The sequence below is a fragment of the Danio rerio genome, chromosome 16 (genome assembly GCF_049306965.1).
Source record: "Danio rerio strain Tuebingen ecotype United States chromosome 16, GRCz12tu, whole genome shotgun sequence".
Taxonomy (NCBI): Eukaryota; Metazoa; Chordata; class Actinopteri; order Cypriniformes; family Danionidae; genus Danio; species Danio rerio.
In genome coordinates, this window is record NC_133191.1 from 20,270,101 (window position 1) to 20,294,134 (window position 24,034).

At 34.9% G+C, this 24,034-nt stretch overlaps 1 protein-coding gene across 10 annotated transcripts in view; it reads right to left on the reverse strand.

Moving 5' to 3' along the window:
* Positions 1-24,034, reverse strand: part of fhod3b (formin homology 2 domain containing 3b) — a 352,315-nt gene that overhangs the window by 320,085 nt on the left and 8,196 nt on the right. For all 10 annotated transcript variants that reach the window (XM_073925424.1, XM_021466894.3, XM_073925423.1 and 7 more), the window contains exon 2: positions 829-935. In XM_073925424.1, the coding sequence (XP_073781525.1) occupies positions 829-935 (107 nt within the window). The remainder of the gene's footprint in view (positions 1-828; positions 936-24,034) is intronic.

Here is a 24,034-nt window from a genome sequence, read left to right on the forward strand (position 1 = left end):
AACAAGTTCATGACAGTGTGAGAAAGAGGTAAAATGCAAAAATGTGATAAAAATCAGATGAGGGCTTTTCTTTTTCTGGTCGGCTTTTGTAAATTGTTGGTTGGGTTTAGGGAAGTAAGTGGGTGGGCGGTTCAATCTGTAAAATTGGTTGGGTTTAGGGAAGGAGAAGGGTGGTTCAGTCGATTGGCCGGTCGCCCAGTCAATCATTCAGTCAGTCAGACAGACGGTCGTTTTGCTCGTGAATTCGCGAAAACAAAAACTGCAAAAATACGTACCTCCTGGGATGTATTTTGCGGCCCTAAAAAACGTCCAGGGGACTACGTTTTCAGAATATTCTGCATATTCGCCAGAGTTGGAATGATCAGTGGGAACAGAATGCACCTGGGCTCAATTTAGAGCTTCATGGCAAAGGCTGTGAATACTTAGGTGCATGCGATTGTTCAGGTTTTTTATTTTTAATAAATTTACAACAGTTTAAAAAAAATCATTTTTTTCACATTGTCATTATGGGGTATTGTGTGTAGAACTTTGTGGAAATAAATTAATTTAATCCATTTTGGAATAAGGCTGTAACATAAAAAAATTATAATAAATGTATAATATACAAACATATATTATGTCAAAACAAACTTTTATTTTAAATGTGATTAATCAAGATTAATCTTTGTCCAACACAAAAAAATAAATAAATAAATAAATAACAACAAAGAAATTGAAGGTTTAGAGATTCTTTTAAATTTAAATTATTTGTTCCAAAGAGGAAAATCCCACAAGTTTATAATAGCATAAATATAATTAAATAGTGATTTTTTTTGTGCTGTTCCTTACCCTCCATCCTCCTGAAAGCCTTCAAGTTCATCTTTCTGCTCAGCCAAGGTGGACTCCAGGTCCAGATAACTGCCATTATGAGACAACTGCAAAGCACAGTCATCAAGCTGAGAGAGAAAAACACAATGAGAACAACTAATTAAAAGCAAAGTTTATACACAGCAACAATCAAAGTACCTTCTTAAATGTAATGTCATGCAATAAGTGCAATGATAAATACCTATTCAAGTAAACCACTGGAAATGCCAACACATTTGATATGCATGACATCAGGTTAATATCACCCTGAGCTTTGACATGTCAGCTATGTGCTTAACAGGAATGCATCATCATTTTTATAATTATTATTATTATTCATAACATCACACAGCTTTATAAACAGTGACATACCACGCTCAGGCGGTCCTTTCATGCTCCAGTTCATATTTCACCTCAATATCAACTCATTTACACAGATATTGTATAACTAATTAAAGTGTGAATGTGCATGAAGTAAATTGTCTGTCACAAACCTTCAGTATCACTGAGGAATCTAAAGACTTGCCATAACTTTGACACCTTCAAAGCACTCTATTTAAAACATGAAGGCTATCTGATTAAAAAAAAAAAAGGCTTCTCTGTTGCGAGACGCCCATCAACAGAGTATAGAGACATCATTGCCTCAGACACATTGAAAAGTAGGTGCTACTAATGAGCAAATGTGCTTAAAGTAAGTATGCTGTCACGTTTCCTCAGTATTGCAACTAAAGCATCAAAATATCATGTCATAACTTTGACAGCTTTAAAATGCTCTATTTAATGCATTCAGGGTGTCTGATTTATAGAAGTGTTGTGAGAAGTCCATCCATGCCATTCAGTGATATACAGTACAGCAGCAGTGTTGGACAGTAACTACTGCAAATATTTTACTTCCCTACTGTACTTAAGTACATTTTCAAGTACAGTATGTATATTTAATCAAAGTATTTTTATGTGACATGTATTTATTCACCACATTCTAAAACAAAACTAAACATTGAAATTTAGCAGAGTAAAAAAAAAACATTTTGTGCATCTAACTTGTGACAAAGCTTGAATCTTGTAAGTTGACCTTTTAAAGTGGTTCACAAAATAATTTGTTAATTAGACAGAACTGATGTTATATTAAATATTTATATTATTTATAACATTTCACATTAGTTGTAATTTATTAACGTCAACCCTTACCCCAACCCTAAACCCAACCGTCACTGTAACATAAAAACAGTAGTTGTACCAAGTATTATTTATCTAATTTATAAAATTACCCAATAAATTGTATTTTTTCAACATTTACTCCTACCTTAACCCTAAACCTAACCATCACAGTACTGTAAAATATTAATTATTGTTTTACAATAAAAATGATGCTACATTGATATGCACATTCGCAGCTGTATGTCCTAATTAGACTTTACTGTAATTCAAATATATGCTGCTCACACAAACAAGGATTCTTCCAGAAAGTACCATTTATACATCCATTCCAAAATACCAGTAAATTAAAATCAGGTTGACGTCAGAACCCAACATCAGGTGACATCAATGTCCAATGTCCAGCTTAAAGTCAACTTAAAATCAACCAAATATCAGTGCCTAATCATGTTACACCTAGACGTTGTGTGAACGTTACCACTATGCCATCAGACATTGGATTTTGGTCACTTTCCAACACAACCTAAAATCAACCAAATATCAACGTAATTTGAATTTGAGAATGTTGTCCTTAGACGCTGGCTAGACATTGACTTTTGGTCACCTGACGTCATGACCTAATATTAACAACTTTTGATGTTGTGTGCTTGCTGGGTTGTATTAAACATGAAGGAAGTCACTCCTTATTTTGATGGTGTCATTTTTATTTAAAACTTAAGCATTCATGTAGCTGCTTTTGTCCCAGAGATGGACCAAATAACTAGGAAAAAAATCAGCTAACGTTACCATCCGACAGAAGTGCTAACTGCAGCTAAAAACACTGTTGTTTACACATTTGACAACATTACAAATTCTACAGATATTGTGAAAAACATCAATGAAAAGATATCTTGAATATCGAGATGTACATTTAAGTTTGTGCTGCAGCTTGTGAGATATTTCTTAAAACAAAAGACTGTCAGTGTTGTAGGCTGCTCAAATCTGACTCATAGGAGGGCTCCTTCACATGTACATGCGTCACGCAGCTGAACTCACATCGGTTTATTATAAGCATTTTATTGATCATATCTATAGTTTGTTAATATTTTTTGTAATGTACTTGTGTACATGCAAAAGTTTTATATGATTTTGATTTTCTTCCACACTTGAATTATCGGTTTATGAAAATTTCTTGAAAAAAGGTAACTTTTTCCTGAAAAAACATTTATCTATAACTACTTTTAAAACTTTTTTTTAAATGTGAGTACTAACAAAAAGCCATTACATTTGTGGTTTGACTAGGACTAAACATTATATTGTTTAAGCATCAATATCGCATTGTGTTTATCTGCAATAGTGACATCACATGATTAGATTATTTAGTTAAGATTAAAAGAAAAATATATATAATTGAATATATTTTTAATTATCACTATTAATACAGGTGACACGATGGCGCAGTGGATAACACAATCGTCTCACACCAAAAAGGTCACTGGTTTAAGCCTCAGCTGGGTCAGTTTGCATTTCTGTGTGGAGTTTGCATATTCACAGTTTACTGATTCAAAAGATTTGATCATTGTGAGCCTCCAGTTAATGACTCACAGATTCAAAAGATTTGGTCAGGGTGGGTCTTCGGTTATTGACCTACAGATTCAACTGATCTGGTGTGACATCAAAGTATGATGTGAACAATTCAAAAGCACACAGATCTGTTGGTTCTCTAATTGCTCTCTAATTGTATGCTTCGATGCACATATCAGTCTGTGCAGAGCCACTTCAAACAAACATAAAGACTCATTGATTCAAATGATGCGGTCAGAGTGAGTTTCCAGTTAATAGTTCACTGATTCAAACAATCCTTCAGAGTGAGTATTCAGGTAATGATTCACTGATTTAAAAGATCTGGTTAGAGTGAGTCGCCAGTGAATGACCCACAGATTTAAATAATTTTATGACTATTTTGGGGGGAAAAAAAACAATTAATAAAATAAAAAATATATTTTATACTTTTTATATGTGAGTATACAAAATATCAGCTTCATTTGTATTTCTATTAAGACTGAACAATAAATCACTTGAGCATTGATAAAGCAATGTGTGTATCTGCAATAGTCACATGGCAGGATTAGATTATTTAACTACGATTAAAAGATAAAAATATTATCTGCACAGAAAAAAAAACTTGATCATCCCAGTCAATTAAAATTCATGAAATCTTTCCAAATCTAACTATTCAAATGGTTCAGATTTAGGTGAAATTATATTCATATTGCAATATATATCGTAGTAAAACTAAATATGGCAATGTCAGATTTTTTTAATACTGTGCAGTTCTAACTTTGACTATTTATAGACTTCATGCTGTTGAGGTCAGAATTATTAGCCCCCCTGAATCCCCCCCAAATTTCTGTTTAACGGAGAGAAGATTTTTTCAACACATTTCTAAACATAATAGTTTTAACAACTCATTTCTAATAACTGATTTATTTAATCGTTGCCATGAAGACAGTAAATAATATTTGACTAGATATTTTTCAAGACACGTCTATGCAGCTTTAAGTGACATTTAAAGGCTTATCTAGGTTAATTAGGTTAACTAGGTAGGTTAGGGTAATTAGGCAAGTTATTGTATAATGATGGTTTGCTCTGTAGGCTATTGTTCTGTTAAGCTAAAATAGCTTAAAAGAACTAATCATTTTGACCTTAAAATGATGTTTAATAAATTAAAAACTGCTTTTATTCTAGTCGAAATAAAACAAAAAAGACTTTCTCTAGAAGAAAAAAATATTATCAAACATACTGTGAAAATTTTCACTCTGTTAAACATCATTTTAAATATTTTAAAAAGAAAAAGAAAATCAAAGGGGGGCTTATAATTCTGACTTCAACTGTATATGATTGATATTGTTTTATTAGGGTATCCATTCTTTATTTTAAATATGTGATTTGTGTACTTCATTAAGCAGGCATTTGCTCTAGTAGAAGCCTTGCTGTTTGTTCACACTCAATTACAGCCTGGTGATGGGATCTGAAACCTCTCAGGGGGCTGTTGGTGGGCAGCAGCGTGAACTGTCAATCAACGTGTGAGGTCACTCGAAATGCTAAACATGCTAATTACACACACTGTTCCCAGTCGACTGCCCCCTCCAGTCCCAGATCAGACCTTTAAGCCCTTTTCTGGCTTACCAGGGCACATCCAGCTCCAGGGACAGGTAAGAATATCCTTCAAGCATTGGTACCAAGTGTTGTTTATTTTCACCAGCATGTCTAGAATACCAAAGCGTTCCTTGCTGAAAGTCTCTGTCCACACGTGTAAGATCTGTGAAATCCTAGTAGTTTTGATTTGCATCGCTATGAAAACACATGCTTGAGGGTAAGTGAGTTGATGTAGCTAATGGTATCATGAAGCACATCAGCAGAATAAGTGCAAACGTTGAAGTGTCCATTGTCAAGACTTAGAAGTGAGGTAATTGAAACATAATTTTGGGTCAACCCCAATGTAAAACTTAAAAAATATAAAATATAAGTTCTTAATAATGTGCTAATAGCCTCGTGGACAGTGCACCAACATATAGCACCATTGCGATTTGGTTTAAATGTATTTTTGTAGTAAATATCTGGACAAATGTAAATAAAAAAACATTCTTTACAATTACTGTAGTCCTATGTGACTGTCACATCACTTCATATATGCTACATAAACTAAACAAACCCTATCCAAACCTGACTCAAGAATTAACTACAATCTATGTGCGTGATCAATCCAGCCTATGGTTTTGGACTGTGTTTTCCTTAAAGCCAGCGTCTGAATCGCTTCCTCTATCTTGGACAGCATTGGGATAAAGACGACAGACTTTCAAGCAGATTGCAAGTGGCCTGCTAACAGGATTACAGGTCTTCTCAACCTCCAAACGCCTCGGACTGTCTGTCTTTGGTGAATTACACACTAGTCAACACCACATCAGGTGTGGCAGACACAAACCTTAAGCCTCTTTCACACACAGATTCCAAAAGTTGTTCCGGTAACTCTTCCGGTATTCTGGGATTTGCTCATTCAGACTGTTGGGAGCTTTTGTATATTCTGTGCGAATTTGTCTAGACTTAAATAAGGCCTGGTGTTAAAATGGTTTTTCGACAGTCTGGTCAGAAGTAGACATCACTAAATACAGGTGAAACTACTCCAAAATGGTAGTAGAAAACTTATTAGATTGGATAACATAATTATGCATTCAAAAATTCAACACGATTCAAAATCAAAACAGGCTAATGAAGATACCCAGGGCTACATTTTTTGGAGCTATGTAATTTTTTCCTGAAGTTACGACTGCTTGCAGTTTTTGCTTTTACAAATATACTAGAGGCGACCGTGTGCATTTTTTACATTTCAAATATGTTAATAGGCCACATTTTCTCTTATGTGCAGTTTTTATGTCCTTCTTGTGAATCCACCACAGGCCGATGTGTACATTTCTGCCAATCTTAAAGTGAGACTGCATTGCAAAGAAATGCTAAGTTTGTCCTTTTTCTAGTCCAAATATCTAAAAACAGAAATTTATAGACAAGCAAAAATACTGGATTTATATATATATATATATATAGATAAATATATATTATTGTTTATATCTGTCATTCAACTATTAGCAGAATATTTATTTTATTAACTTTATTATGAGTGTAATAATACAGATGCTGACAACAGAGTTGAGGATCCAAGTTCAGTACTTTATTCCTAATAGAATGATCTGTGTAGGCTGGATTGCTGGAGACCGTGACAATTAGACAATGAGACAATAAGAAAAAAATAAAGCTTTAAACTAAGTACCACACATTACACACCAATCCATGTAAATAGTATGGTTTGCGTAACACCTTATTTTAAAACCCACTGTTCATTGAGTTGTTTGAATAGCTAGTCCACTAATCGTTTTAAAAAAAGCTCTGTATAATTAGTTTCAGGTTCACCTGAACCTGATCAGATGTGTTTTTAGAGGCATATACACAAGAAGTGGTTTTGACAAAGCAAAACAGAATGGAACATAATGTTCAAGGAGACTTTTAAAAAGACTACTTTTGACTTGTATGTGCCAGGTGCACAAAATATTTGCTGATGTAACACAATGAAAAACTCATTATGTTAATGCATACAGTAAAAGTAGAGGTGCTTTAATGAGAAATGTTAGGCCAAATTTAGATCTCACCCTGAGAAATTCAATACTATTCGAAGAGGATTTTATTGAGTAAACTGTGTGACATTCAAAGCACAGCACTGTTGGCATTCTACTTGAAACATTCTGGTTAAGATATCAAAACTATTTATACAGGGATTGGACAATAAAACTGAAATGCCTGGTTTTAGACCACAATAATTCATTAATTTAATAATTCATTAATTAATTACTCCCAATACAGCATCAGTCAATCTGGGGAATGACAGATACAAGTCCTGTACAGTGGCAAGAGGGATTTTGAAACATTCTTTGTGCAGAATAGTGGCCAAATCACAACATGACACTGGCGGAGGAAAAAGTTTCCTTACTCACTTCTCCAAAACACCCTAAAGTGGCTTAATAATACTTGGGCTGGTGTCTGCGCAGGCCATAAAAGATGTTTAACTTCACCTTCATGCTCATCAAACCACTCTATCACCAGTCTTGCTGTGTGTATTGGTGAATTATCATCCTGATACACAGCACTGCCTTCAGAATACAATATTTGAACCACTGGGTGCACATGGTCCTCCAGAATGGTTCAGTAGTTCTTGACAGTGACGCACCCATCTAGCACAAGAATTGGGCCAAGGGAATGCCATGATATTGCAGCCTAAACCATCCCTGATCCACCTCCATGCTTTACTCTGGGCATGCAACAGCCTGACTGGTATGCTTCTTTGGGGCTTCTCCACACCATAACTCTCCCCATTTTGGAAAAGACAGTGAAGGTGGACTCATTAGAGAACCATACATGTTTCACATTGTCCACAGCCAAAGATTGTCGCTTCTGGCATCATTGAAACCAATGTTTGGCATTTGCACAAGTAATCAAAGGTTTGGCTAAAGCAGCCTGCCATGCATATTGACCCTGTGGAGATCCTGACAAACAGTTTTGGTGGAAACAGGAGAACTTTTAATTCTGCAATGAGTTATGCCTAGTCCAGACTGCATGATTTTAGCCCCGACTTTGACTCACCGACAGGTTTTGAGAAATCGCCAACAAATGCCTGAAATCACAGTCAAATCAGTGCTCGTGCATGTGAGTGACAATCATACAGTATGAACTGTCAAAGACGCGATCTGAGAGAATCGCCGATGAGTCGCAGATACCTGTGAGATACTTGGCGTGCTAAATATCTGGAGCTGTCAGCGATTTAAATCATGCCGTGTGAAATAAGTTTTGACTGAAAATAACATCGGCGATCGCCTACAGCCAATGAGAGAGCAGCATTGACTTGTGTGTGTGTGTACCTGCTGGCCAGCGGGAGGTTGGGTGAGAAGTTAAAAGCGCTCATTTTCGGTTTATTTGGACCCAAGAAATGGAAAAAAAACTAGTGGAGTTTTGGCAGGAGGACCCGTGTCTGTTTGACATTTAATACAGAAAGCTAAAAAAAGAAAGTTGAGGTGAAATTGCTAATTCCCTTCAAACCCTCCATTAAATGCTCCTTTCTCTTCATGTAGTTAATAACAAAATATATACTATGTGTTTTTGGCTGTGAGACTTAGTTTGGACAAAGTTGTCGGCTATTCTTCGCATTGTAAAGTCATGCAATGTGAAAGCCCCTGTCGCTGATCCATCTATTCTATAAAAGTAGCTTATCAGCATCTAAGTGTCCACTTAGGCATTTAAACACCAAAACAAGAATCCTAAAATGTAACTTAAACTGTACAGGAAGCCAGTAATAGAAGCCAGTATGGCTGTAATGTGCTTCCATTTGTGTGTCCCTGTCAGCATATGAGCAGCAGCATTCTGCACCATCTGCAGATGAGTAAGGGAGGCATGGCTAATACCCACATAGAGGACATTACAATAATCTATCTAAATCGAGATAAAAATATATATAACTCTTTCAAAGTCGTTGAAAGACAGAAAAGACTATATAAATAATAGCACAAAACTGTGCATACAAATATTAAACAAAACACATAATAAGCATAATATCCTCATAATCTTTGGACTTAATAAAAAAGAAAATTGCAATCAGTGCACCTTTAATTTGTAGGGTATACATTTTGATGGTAAATTACAGAAAACATGATAATAATGTGCCCTAGCCTTGAATGGTTTTGAGCTTATACATTAACAGACTCTGTAATTCATTTCCCTGTCACAAATCACAGTCATTTAATTAAAAGTGAATAGCAGTGAACAGAACCGAGACAAGACGAGTGAGGATGCTACTGTAGCTGGTAAAGGCATTAGGGGCTGAAAAAAGCTTTGATCTCATGGCCACTATATTCATTTCAAGGAACTTATGGTGCCCAAACTCCATGTCAAGTTGGAGAAACGACACACAACATGCGGTCAACCATGGCAACACTGACTACACCGTACCTCAAGGGTCCACATTTGCCATAAATCTGTGAACCAAAGCCAATGTTTCTTCTGACAAGACGTTTTATGAGACATGAAGAAGGACAGGGGACGGGATGTAAAAGGATGAGGGCAGTTACAAATAGAAAGAGTTTAATTTAACATGTCCTTAAGATAGAAAGAGCGCTACGCAAGATTACAGCCCAGGTCTGAAGCTGACAGGAAATGCAGAAACACAAGCTGATGTTCCACTATATTTAGATGCAAGGACCTGGTACAGACATGCCTGTAAGAGGTATAGAATGAGTGTGATCAAAAAGTAATCATGAACAGACATAAGCCAATATTCAATTGTTTAATATATCGTCCTAATGAACATACACATTACTGATATCATGGGCACTTTAAAATTACAGTGAATCAACTTTTAGAGTGTGTTTTAAGAATATTCATCACAGAACCAAATGCTTGAGAACTAAATATGACAAATTATTTTCAAACATGAATTATTATTTTTTTGAAAACTCTGTGACTATTTCTAAGCATTTTGTTTATAACTCTGTACAGATAGGTTCCATGACTCAATTATACTGCATTACAAACAACTTACATAAACAGTAATTATTTTTTTTTGTAATTTGATGCAAAGATGATTGAATGCAAAGTATAGCTTTAAAAATGTACACGTTGTTTTTTAAATCTAAATATTACAAATTTTCAAAAACTTGAGATACTGATGACCATTAAATAAGTAATAACCGTCTTGTGAAAAGAGTCCATAAATTGTCAGCCACAATTGGTTTGTGTATTCGTGTATGACATGACATGTAAATAAGTGGATGTGGGAAATAAATTTACTTTATGTCTTTATAGATAAAGCACATGACAAATTAGTAATTTACACTGGGCACATGAAAAAATGGAGGGAATAAATAGAAAGAAAAGAGTTTTGTGGTCTGATTCAGATGGTAGGGTTAAAACATGGTGTAAACAAAGCATGAATTCACCCTGCCTTGTATAAACAGTTTATGCTGCTGGTGGTGTAATGTTGTGAGGGAGATACCTTAGTACAGTGGGTCCCAACCTTTTATTGCCTGAGACCCCCTTTTTCCCCAGAAAATATTTTTATGCCCCCTCTCCACATTTAATGATATAATGGCTCATATACGTTTGCAGAAAGGATGACAGAAATGTTGTTTTCAAACAAACTGTATGTTTATTATAAAAGTGGGCATGGATCTTTTTTTTTAATCTAGACTAATCTAGATTAATCTCGGAATTAATCTAGATTAATTTAGATTAAAATGGCTCATTTGAATTTTGCTGAAGGCATTCAAAATATGTGTGCTACCCAAATAAAAAGTCTTTGAGAACGGGTTTCTCAAGCCAGGTGGCGCATTAGACCAGGGGCTCAACTCTGGTTTACGAATTGCATCACAAATTGCTCGAGAAACTGTTCTAATATGATAATTGGTGATGAAAACAAATCATGTTCAATAAGATGTACTTGTGTTTACGAACTGTTTATTCAGTTAAAGATGAATTTTGAACTGTTGGCCTACATAAGTTTGAAACAGCGATTTTTGATTACCTTGATAAGTCATAACTGAACTTAACAGAAATTGAATTAAGACATGTGGAGTATGCATATATTAGTGGCATTATTGAAGTAAACACTGCGGTCTTTAGGACCTTTCTCCATATTTTCCGATAAGATCCACGCGCGGCTATCAGTATCAGCGCAGCTATCAACCATTTTTTTCAGAGGATGACGAACTGACAAATCATTGCTGTCGTTCTGATACATCTTTTATTAAAGGAGAAAAGTATTAAGCACTGCAGTGTTTGTGTGTTCTGTGTTTGTCTGAGAAAATCAGTCTTACCGAAATGTGTATATCCCATACAAGCTGAAGCTGATCAGTCAAATCTTGTCATGACTCGTGGTGCGCTCGTGTCACAAGCCGCAAGCTGCGCACCTCTATTAGAAACAACAAACTTGTGCAAATTCTAGAAATACGCAATATGCCACCGTCATATGCAATCTCAATCAGTTGATCTTCTTGCAGAGCCATGGTGGATTCACCCGATTTGTTGACAAGTGGGTTGCGGATCTATTCCTTGGTAGTTCGCTGGTCCTTCACTTGGAAAAAAAACCTTCTAAAGACATCTGTTTCTAACTCATTTTACCGCTTGTGGAATAAATTTTGGTGCTCAAGTGACCAAGTGACATTTTTCAAAATAAAAAAAAACTTGAAAATTTGAAAAAAAAACTTTTCAAAATAAAAGAGCGTTCAGACAGATAAGTAAACTGAAATAATTAATTATTTCTTGTGCAGCCCGGTACCAATCGAGCCACGGAACAGTGGTTGAGGACCACTGAGCTAGGTGATAAAACGAACTAAGGCAACAGGATCATTGTCCACTGCTAAGATTTCTTTTTTAAATATGACCCCCGTGACCCCCCAATTGGGAACTAACTGATCCAATTGATCATAAAGCATTGTTGCTGGCCATGTACATCGTTTTATGACCCGTTATCCTGTCATGGCTACTTCCAGCAGTATTAAAGTGGTGGTCCAGAGTGTATTTTTAAGGCTTGGTTGTGTTTATAAGATGCAATGTGTGCTCATATTTAATTTGTGAAAAATCACATTTTTTATATATATATATATATATATATATATATATATATATATATATATATATATATATATATATATATATATATATATATATTTACTTTAATTGTATACTGCTACTCAGCTAACATGAAAAAGACTATCATATTTCCTAGTTCGTCCGAAAGCCCACCCTCAAGAGGCTCTGACTGCTCAGCTAAAATGATGTGCTGTGGATCGCAGATTGCCTTCATGTCACCAGGAAGTGTCTATGCTATAACATTACAGCACATTTGATTTGGACACACCCTTTTACTGTGCAGGGTGTATGGGTTTATGACATCATTAACCCAGATTTATGTTTTGTAGTCCCCAAACTTCCTTCACTGTAGGCTTTGCTAAGCTAACTCTGTAAAAGCCAATTCAGCCATTCAGAAATGTTCACAAAGCGACATTACACATCAACTAAGTTTAAAATATGATATCGTAGTGGACCACCCCTTTAAGCACCGTTTCACACAAATTATCTCAAACGTGCTTTAGAGTTCACTACTCGAATGGCCTCCAAAGTCACCAGGTCCATCTCCAGGCACCTGGAGGAGGAAATTTATCTAATGTATGTGCAGACAACAAATTTGCAGCAACTTTGTGAAGCTACTAAGTAAATATGGATGAAAGTCTAAAAGGATTGTCTTTATCACCTTGTTAAATCAACGCAACTGTAGCAATTAGTTTGCTCCAAAGGCAGTTCTGAAGGCAAATTAGGGTTTAACCCTGTTTTAGAAAAGTGTACCTTATTAAGTGGCCTGTAATTGCAAATCTGTATTTTATTGTGTTTGTACTGGTTTACTTTTAGTCTGACAGGTTAACGCTAGCCTTTGGTAATTATCATTATCTCTTTTTAAAGCTTCTCACTCCTAGTGGACATAATATTTACTCATTCTGAAGTTGGTCCAAGTCTCAACAGTTTTTTTTTTTTTTTTTTTTTTTATCTTAGTAAGAAAAAATATTTTCTTACTAAGATGATTTGTCTTTATTCTAATTAAAATATCTAAAAACTATTTAGTAAAGAAGCATTTAAGTTAAACATATTGTATTGTATTGTTTAAAAGTTATTGTTTTTCAGATTAATTATTTTTTAATATTATTATTATTTTATTTATTTATTTTTTGTTTAGCCCATTTTTTTTTTGCTTGATTTAAAAAAAATTACTGTAAAAAAAAAAAAACTACTTTATTTGTCTAAAAAAGACAGGTTTTACTTGTCTAGAAAATGCTTATTGATTTAAATGACACCTATGATAAAAAATCATTTTTTTGAAAGCTGTTTGGACAGAGCTGTTTGTAGGTATGGTGTGTCCACAGTCATATTGGGGTGATATAAACACAATAAGTCTCTTTTTTAAAATGCCCTGATGTTATAACAGGATCGAAATCCCTCTCATCTTGAGGCTGTGTGTGTGTGTGTGTGTGTGTGTGTGTGTGTGTGTGTGTGTGTGTGTGTGTGTGTGTGTGTGTGTGTGTGTGTGTGTGTGTGCAGGAAATTACAATGCTTTGTAATTAAATTGTGTTTGACTCATCATTGCAGAAATGCTTGAATTAACTCCACAACAAATACATCAAATAATCATTGGGAAGTTTTTACTGTAGTATTTCTCACAAACGTCACATGAGATCTGTTTCCTTCATGTCTGTCACTGTACTGTTTATCTGACACACTCTGACAGGCACTTGGAACAGTAAGTGGGAAGAACTAGCTCATTTGCATTAAAGGCAAAAGCAACAAAAACAGCTACAAGGTGCTCAGAGCTGAAAATTACAAACTTCTGAAAGGTATAATATATAATCTGATAGATTTTTTGAGCAGACACATTCTGGAGACACAAAAGATATATCTTAAATCTTGAAAAAGAGTTAATAAAGTTGCCCTTTAAGATTTTTTAAATACTTAAAAAATAGATTCTTCAACTACAAGACAAAACCCACAAGATATTTTTTCAGTGTAAAGTGAAAGTCAAAGAGGTACAGGGTTGTTTGGATCACAAAATTCATCAAAACTTTGTCGTCAGATTTTGAAAAACGTCAGGCTGAACAAATTAATTTCAATTTCTTCTTGACCTTAAACTCAAATTAACAAGCACTTAAAACTCTTTAGGCTTAAGGCAACTCAGAATTAGATCTAAGACTAAACTCTTTCTTTTTAAACATTAAAGAGCCTGATACCGCAGGCTATAAATCCTCAGGCAAACATTATATATAGCCCATTATGCTGTTATAAGACCCTTATGTTAGACCCTTAAACCAAAGTGTTGCACTTCGTCCTGGAGCCAGAACTCCCTTGTCTTGGCTCAAGAGTTGTAATGTATTTACAACTTCAAGAGGCAGAAAGTAGATTGCTTCCTAAAAACTTGGCAGGGTAATTGAGCAGCATATTTTGTTCATTCTTCCCTCCTTTTCCCGATCTCCAGCTGTGCTCCATCTTTCTCATGTTGACCCACATAGAGACCCTGTTGCAGGTACTTCAGATTAGTCACCCGACCGGGAGCGAGTCAGGGACGCTGATAAGCATCAGACGGATGCGGCCTCCAGTGCTCTCGCTCGGGTCAGTGCTGGAGATCCAGCGTTGGGCTCCGTTCCATGTGCTTTCATGTTTGCTGTACTGTGGGATCAATCCAACTGCAGAGGCGAACATGCATTGTGTTCTGCTGCTAACTGCCAGGTGCCTTGCATTACTGTCAACACTGAAGGTTGGCTTTAACCATAACGTGCTGGCATTTGTTGCGGAACAGTCACCTTTCAATGGTTCTGCAATTTCCCTCTCAAAAAAAGACTAAATCTAAATATGAGGAATAAATAAGTGATTTAAGAAGATGCATCCTAGAAACAAGGCAAATTATCTGCATTGTAAAAAGTAATTTTTTGAGTAAACGCATTGCCTTAAATTATTAAGTAAACAAACTGCATAATTACAAAACTTAAGTCTAAAGGTGGATGTCAAAGTGGCGCAGTGGATAGCACGATCGCCTCACACCAAGAATGTCACTGGTCCGAGCCCTGGCTGGGTCAGTTGGCATTTCTTTGTGCAGTTTGCATGTTCTCCCAGTGTTTGCGTGAGTTTCCTCCAGGTGTTCCGGTTTACCCCACCGTCAATTGTAGGTAAATTGAATTAAATTGAATTGAATTGAATTGATTAATAAAGGGACAAAGCGGAAAAAAATAAGTCAAAGAGTTATTTTAAATTTTTAAGTAAAAGCAACAAGTTGATTTTACTTATAAATGTCAGTAAACCAATTGACTTAACTTTTATAATTATGCACATAGTTTGCTTACTTTTTTAAAGCACAGTAACTAATTGCTTTTTACAGTGGGCCAGCGCAGTGGGATTTTTATATTTAGTAAGATATCTTAAAATAAGAAAACTTGCCTTGACTTTGACTTTAGTAAAGGAAAAAATATATCATATCAATTATTCTAAGCAGTGTATTTAGTCTAATTATCTTAAAACTAGCTTGTTGATTGCTTTTTAAAGAGTTAGCTTTTCTTATTTTGTGTGAAAAGATATTAAAACCTGAGTTACTAAAGAGCAGAAATACACTTAAGTTAGGAATTGTGGTTATATATTATGCCTTAAAATAAGCCAAAGGGTTTACACTTAAAACAAGATTATTGTGTGAATTAAATAAGGATAACACATACATGCATACTGTCCACAATAGTTTCATTCAAATTAAAACTTGACAGTAGTTACAATACATAAAAAATCATTACTTGTTATTTAATTTTGAAGAATGCTGCAACAAAACAACAGAATGTATTTTGTCACTCAAGAACAAGTATAAGTGTGATTGAGTGTTGTTGTTTTGTTTTTTTTAATGGGCAGATTTAAAACATAAAATATGTCTTAAAAAACAAGGTCGTTCTAAAGTTAAGCCTCTGATTGTAATTAAACTGATTTCCAGGTAAAATACCTAACTGTTCTGATCTCAATCTGATCTTGCATAGTACTGTACTCAAAAAGCATAATCAATACAATATTTTAGTAGGAAATATGATTGAAATTTTTGACTAGATAATGACTAGATAAGGAGTATTTGAGTGTCTGTGCCCTCATGTGTTTCATAAGCTAACAGTGATGGTGTGAGATTCGCCAGACTCTCTTCAGAATGACCTCAGCTTCTTATATTAGAGCTGTGACTGTGTCAGAAAACTCACTGTCACTCGTTTGCCACCCTTGTGACTAAAACCACAGAATTGAATGACAAAGCAACTCAAAGGAAAAAAGAAAAACAACCAAAAAAATCAAGAAAAAACAAAGAACTAAATAGAGCAAGTTTTAAATCCTGTTTTAGAATTTTTTTAAAGCAAAACTAACGTCCAGGCAGCAATTTATTTTAAGTTTCTGCTTTACATATACATGCATTCAAAAATTGTTGCTTTTCAGTTAAATCGAATGAACTTTTCTAGTCATCCAAACTAACATTTTTCATGTTTGTTTATTTCTACAGCGCTTTTACTTGTAGATTGTGTCAAAGCAGCTTAACATAGAAGTTCTAGTGAATTGAAACTGTGTCAGTCCAGCTTTCAGAGTTAAATTTCACTGCTGAAATTCCAAACACTAAAGAGCAAATCCATCGATGCGCAGCTCCACAAGTCCCAACAACGCAAGCCAGTGACGAGGAGCATCTTTACCACTTGATGAAAGTGAAAGAAGAAAAAACCTTGAGAAAAACCAGGCTGAAACGCAGGTGATCATACTGGCCCACGGGATCAATGCGAAGAAGACACCAATCAAACTGACTAAAAATATTAAGTCAAATTTTGATTAACTTAAGCAACTATTCATAACCCTAAACTCAACCAACTGAATACTAGGATTGCTTCAATCAAACGCAAAGATTCGAAAGCTTTCTGCGGAGATCATGGTTAGTTTGGAGTTGGGACCATGTAAAGAAGTAGCTGATTACGTACCAGCAAGAAACTTAAATAAGTCAATTATGCCACATAAATGCACTCAGATGGTTTGTAAAAATACAAGCAGCATGTTTTCTTTTCAACTTGTCTGAGCTGGCAGACACAGCAAAAACCTAACTAGACACAAAAAACTAAAAATTTAATCCAATGTCATCTTTAATAAAACTTTTATTGTTTAACATTGCATGTTACGGGGTGGTCCAGCGAGTAATTTTTAAGGCTTAGATGTGTTTATGTTGTACAAAGCTATTTGTGCTAATGCTTTATTTGTAAAAAAATATCTCTTTTTTTTCATGCATCTTTAATTATATACTGCTACTCAGCTAACATGAAAACAACTTTCATATTTCTTAGTTCCTCCAAAAGCCTGCCTTGAAGATCAGCTAACATAATTCACCTTGATTCATGGATCGGCTTCATGTCACCAATGAACTAAAGTTTAAAATATGATAAGGTATATGACCACCCCTTTAAGCAAAGGCAAGTAAAAATACAGTGCAGTCAAAAACTTTGTATCAGCTCAAGATGACATATTGTGTTGTCAGGACAGTAGATCTACTGTAACTGTAAAAAAACTGTACTGTACTGTACTGTACTGTAAAAAAAAAAAAAAAAAATATATATATATATATATATATATATATATATATATATATATATATATATATATATATATATATGTATGAATATATATTTTTAAAGCAGAATAAAAGAAAACATTATTGTACGTTAATGTTTGAATTTTTTGTCAAATGTTACTTTTTTTACAGAAATCTATTCATAAAAAATGAATTCAGAAAAAAATACTAAATAAATAAACAAATAAAAACATTTTAACCAAACAGAATAAATATTTACTTTTAAAATATAAAAATACAACTAAAATATATATTTTAATATTTGATTTTATTTTTTAGTTTTATATTTTAAAATATTTAATTTTATATTTGCAGCTTGAAGGGCATTCACTGCATATGCCAGAGTAAATGGAGGGTCATTCTGCAGTGGCAACCACTAATTAATCAGGGACTAAGCCAAAGGATAGTGAGTGAAGTTTACAGCAGCTATCTTAATTAAGTTGGCACATACAAATACCAACTGAATACACATTCAGGTAAATTTAGCCACTTTTATAAATGTGAGTAATCCAAGTAACTCACCCTTAGGACTACATGCAAATACGCAATGTACACATACACAGGTAAGGCTTCATGACCAAGCTCAAGATTCAACTGTAACGCTAAGGATTAGAGCAGTAGCAAGTATATTGCTGCTCCTGGAAAGCTGCTAATCTGAGCGCAGAGCTCCTGGATTAACGGTACGACTGACGGTTCCCCACCCAGCAACTGACCCTGTGACCTGTGGTCATGAGGATGGAAAGCTAGGCCTGGCCTTCCTCCTCAAACCACAGAATACAGCACTGGCAAGCGTGCTCAGATGGATGGCCTAAAAATAAAAGTGCACTGGGAAAGAGCGTTCCTCTCCAAATCCACACGCAAAATTTCATCCTCAATTTCATCTCCAAGCTCAGCCTAATCCAGTCTAGGAAGAAAATAAACGTTTCCTATTCAGAAAAAGTTACTTCCTTTCAGACCTCGTGGTCACCCTTAAGTCATGCCGAATAAAATACACAACAACATCCTTCTAACTGCAATGTAGCATATTAACCAAGCTGCTTTGATTAAATCTGTGAACTGTAAAAGCCGACAGTGATCTGCTCATTCCAAAAAGTCTAGTTCTACATCAAAGACATCAATAAATGACATAACAATGTGCAGCCGCTAAAATGAATCACTCGCTAACACGCTTCACTCACTTGATGTGTGTTAACAGTAAGTATTTCTGTGTTTGTTTCCATGTTGTTAATATAAAAGTGTCTGTAGTAGACGCCTTCTAAATATGCAGTGCACAATTAGTAAACATGTTAAAAAGGGCTTGTCGCATGTATGGTGACCACAACAGCAATCGTTTGGGCTTCAGAGGCGTGCAAAGCCAATGGGAAGCGTGGAAGCTTTTTTTTTTTTTTTTTTTTTTGCAGACAGTGCCGAAAAATACAGAGGAAAAGTCACTGGGCTGAAAAAACCTCAACTCTGCATAACAATGTGTAAGGCTAATCCAGAGTTCAGCCACAGATTTGAAGGGCTAGCCTATATTTTACAGCATTTAGCATAACTTCTCATTACCAGAGTCTGTAATTTCGGCAAAATTCATGCGTAAACAGAAAAGGCTTCTCAAAAAAAAGTAACTCAGTAAAGAGTGTGTGTGCAAGTGCATGTTTGTTTAGTGCATGAGCAAGAGTGATATAAAACAGAACGTGGCAAATCTTCTAACTGCATCAAATTACTGAAAAAGTAAACGAAAAACTATGTTCTTAACCCTGTGATTCAACAAATGATCACCATTAACAATACCTCAAATTGTTACCTTAAGGGAAGAATGAACTTGTTCAATACTTCAAATATAAGATATTAAAAGGAAAGTTCAGCAAAAAAAATGACAATTTACCCATCTTTTAAATTTCACTGCTGGAAGTCCAAACACTGAACTTAAAACTTAAACTTTGAAAACTGAACTGACACAGTTTCAATTTACTAGACCTTCTATGTTAAGCTGCTTTGACACATCTACTTTGTAAACACACTTTAGAAATAAAGATTAATTGAATTAAATGATATGTATTTAAAATTTATTCATCATCAAGTGTTTTCAAACTTGAGTTTATTTGACATCTGGAAAAGATAAAAAAAAACATATTATGCAAGTCAACAGCTATCAGTTTCCAATTTGTTTGTTTGTTTAAACTTAAGTAAACTTAAATAACCAATAACCAGTTTGTTATGGCAGATGCCATGAGCACGAGCAGAATATCGTTTTTTATAGTGTTTGATGTTGGTTATATTTTTTTTAATGTTCTTGTTGGGTCTGATGCAATGTAATTTTGTTCTGCATTACAATATATTGTGATGTTTTGAATGACAAAAATAAAGGAAACGGAAATAGAATGAATGAATGAATAATATAAGTTCTTGGTGCATATTGGTGTTTCCATTAAGTATTTTATTCATGCGATATTCCAAAGTGTGCATAAAAACAAGTGGATGGAAACATAAAATAATGACAGAATTTCCTTTTTTGGTTGTATTATACCTTGAAATGTAAAAAAAAAATGTTTCTTAAATTTTCTGTTTAACAAAACAATATGGGAAACACACAAATCCTGTGTGCTTTACTTCAGAAGATGTGAATATCGTCTGCACTTTGACTCTCATCCTGAACATCTTTCTAGTTGCTCCACAAAACAAAAAACAGACAAAGGATCATGGTGGAAGGTCACGGTAGCTAATTGAAGCCAGTGCAGGCTAAATTCAAGTCTGATGTGTGGAAATATATGATGTTCAAAGGCAAAAATGGTAAATATGAGGTGGTCAAAACCACTGTCCTTAGGTTGTGTCTGCAAGAGCGTACACTACAATATGTGTGTACACCAGATTCGAGCAGCACAATTCGACTATAAACAGCAGAACCCCACTACAATCAGTGACTCGGGCTATATTAGATGCTGTGCAATTTAACACTACAAATCCCAGAGTAAAGTGATGTCCCCTTTATTTCTAATGAGCTCAAGCACTACTGACATGGAGGACAAACTTGCAATAGTATATTTGCAGAATACAGTGTAGAGAATGCCAGCTGTTGCAGAACAATGAAATTGAAACAATGAAACGGATTTTGTCTGGTAATAGACACGGTGTAAAAATTTGCAACAACACAACACACCTATGTTACTACCAGGCTAGATCAGGGGTTCCCAAACTTTTCAACCCGCCACCCCTAAAATAACAATGCCAGTGACTTGCGTCCCCCACATTATTCAAAGGTGGTTATAAACATACAAATGTTATGGATAAAATATGGTAATTCTAATAGTTCAATAAAATTAATTTGACTTTTGGTAATCACCAAGCGACCCCCTGTCATTGTCTCGCAACCCCCACTTTGGAAACCACTGGGCTAGATGATAGTAAAGAAGTGTTTGTTTTATTAAGAGTAAGTATGTTCTGTATAAACAATGTTTTCAATATGTTTTGAATGAAATAAATGAATAATTGAATGATTGAATGAATTCTAAAAATATCTCGATATTAAGCTGATATTATGCATGATGACAAGCAGACTGGCTTCTCTCACAAACACGCATGAGAAGGATGTTAATATTCACAGAAATGTATGCAGCGGCATCTGGTTGATTTACAGAAAATGGCATATATGAGAAAACATGCTCCAGTAACATATTTTTAGATTGTCAAAAATGTACACGGCGCCCTCTAGTGGATTTGTGAAAACAAAAACAGCAAGACATCATAGTCCAGGGTGCATTTGTTTCTCAGTTCTCAAAAATGTAGTCCAAGGTACATATTTCAATTAGACCTGGGTTGTATTTTTCAGATAAAGACCATACAACTACACTTTGATGTTATGCATACATTTACTGACATCTATTGAACCGATAACCAGAGGTGGGTAGTGGCGAATTACATTTGCTTTGTTACATTTACTTGAGTAAAATTGTTGTACTTGTACTTTGAGTACATTTTAAAATTTGTTCTTTTACTCAAGTAAATTAATAGAAAAAAATTATTACTCTGTCTTTGCTACATTTGGCGGTGTTTCTTCGTTACTTTCAAATGATAAGAAATTTGATTCATTATGACTTGTTTGCAAATATTGCGAGGCACCGAATTGGAGAGGTTGTGAAAAAAACATTTTGCTCTGTTAAAACATTATTTGGGAAATATTTGAAAAGAAAACAAAATTTACAGGCGGGCGAATCATTTTAACTTCAACTGTGTATATTGACCTTATTCTAAAATGCGGAAATGCGCCTGTTTTTGCGATTGTTTTAGACCAGGGGTTTTCAAAGTGTGAGGCACGCCTCCCCTAGGGGGCGCCAGAGCATGTCAGGGGAGGCGCATAGAAGGCCATAGCTGTGACGATGATATGATGATCAGTATTTGAGTTTAGAATTTACGTGGACAGCTGATGAACCACAACCTTTATGTGTGGTTTGTCAAAATATTTTGGCTAATGACAGCATAAGACCCGCTAAACTTCGACTGTTTTGACTGGGATGGACAGTTCTTGGATCTGTTCTATTCATATTGAACCATCATCCTAGTTTTAAAAACGTTATATTAAAATACTTGTTATTACTCTGTAAATAATTGCACTTTCATGCAAATGATGATAAAAGTGAGTTAACAGTCTGACATCTGTCTGTGTCTTTATATATATTGTATTTATGTATGTATGTATATATATATATATATATATATATATACATACACATACATATACATATACATATATATGTGTGTGTGTGTGTGTGTGTGTGTGTGTGTGTGTGTGTGTGTGTGTGTGTGTGTGTGTGTGTGTGTGTGTGCGTGCGTGTTTAGGAGGAGGGGGGCGCCAATGGATAAGTTGTGTCAAAAGGGAGGCCCACTGTCTTAGACTTTGAAAAACCAAAGTCGCCTATTGGAAAAATGACTAGGAATAATAAACGGCAGAAAATGGTCAAACTACTTGCTCTACAAACAAATGTTTGCACTGCTATAGTAACAGACCAAGTAGAATAATATAATAAGAAAATATCAGTTTGCAACATCAAGCAGCGTAACACGCAGTTTTTAACATCTAAAAATGAATGGAAGTGAATGAGACCAGAAGTCTCGAGCCAAATTCAAATGGCTGTGCCAGCTCATCGGCAAAGAACAAGGTGAATATATATATATATAAAAAGTAGTAACTAGTAGTAACTAGTAACTATTAACTTGAGTAATTTTTTCATCAGATACATTTTTACTTTTTAAATCTTAAACTTTTAAGATTTTTACTTTTACTTATACTTGAATAAATATTTCCTCAACTACTTGTACTTTTACTTGATCACAGATTTTGGATACACTATCCATCTCTGCCGATAACCCATTTCCACAAACAAGCATCCAGTGCAAGTGTCCCAGTCTGCATCCAATCTCAAACCAAGTCTCAGGTTTTAGACCACTTGAAAAACTGTGATTTGACTGAAATGTGAATGTAGCATAGACCAAAGACATCTAAACAAACCTGAAAATGGAGAGATTGCTTTATCATACCTGGTTTTTGGCTCAATCTTGTCCATTAAAATGCAATACTAGCATTTGTGTCTAAGCACACAAAATAGTTTTAAAATCAGTTGCAAAATATATCCAATATCGTATATCATAACAGCTAAACAGCAGTGACTAAAGAACAAAATGTATTGTTTTTATTTGACCATTAACCAAATTAACCAACTTATATATACATCATCTGGTAAAAAAAACTAACTTTTTGATGTCCCAGAGAAGCATTGCTTGTTCTTCCCAGTCAGGCAATAAAGGCTCACAACAAAGTGACTCCAACTAATCAAAACCAACAACAGTGTCGCGCACCATATGGTTCATGTTTCTCAGCCAAACTACACTTCACTAAGCACTGCATCCTGAATAAACATTTATAATGCTGCTAAAGCATGTCTGTATACCTTACCTATAAATATTTCAATTCTTCTCAATTTTATTCAGATACAAAGGCACAAACATGTCTCAGCCGTTTTATAACCAAGTTCCAAACTCTTGATGGAGCGGTTTAATAATATTTAAACCCTCCACTGATGTACTTTTTGATTAACAACATAAAATTACGACATCATTGTACAACACCCAGGACACATAATAAAGCATGTTACATCAACACCACCCATTTATCTGTTACTCTTGCTGCATTCGAAAATAACAGTCAAGACAAAGATGGACTGTGTTCAACTAAACAAATCCAACTCATTTGCAGCCTTATAGCATGTCAGCTATAGCATGTTCCTGACTGCATAATTGCAATGAATCTGGAAAAAATAACTACTC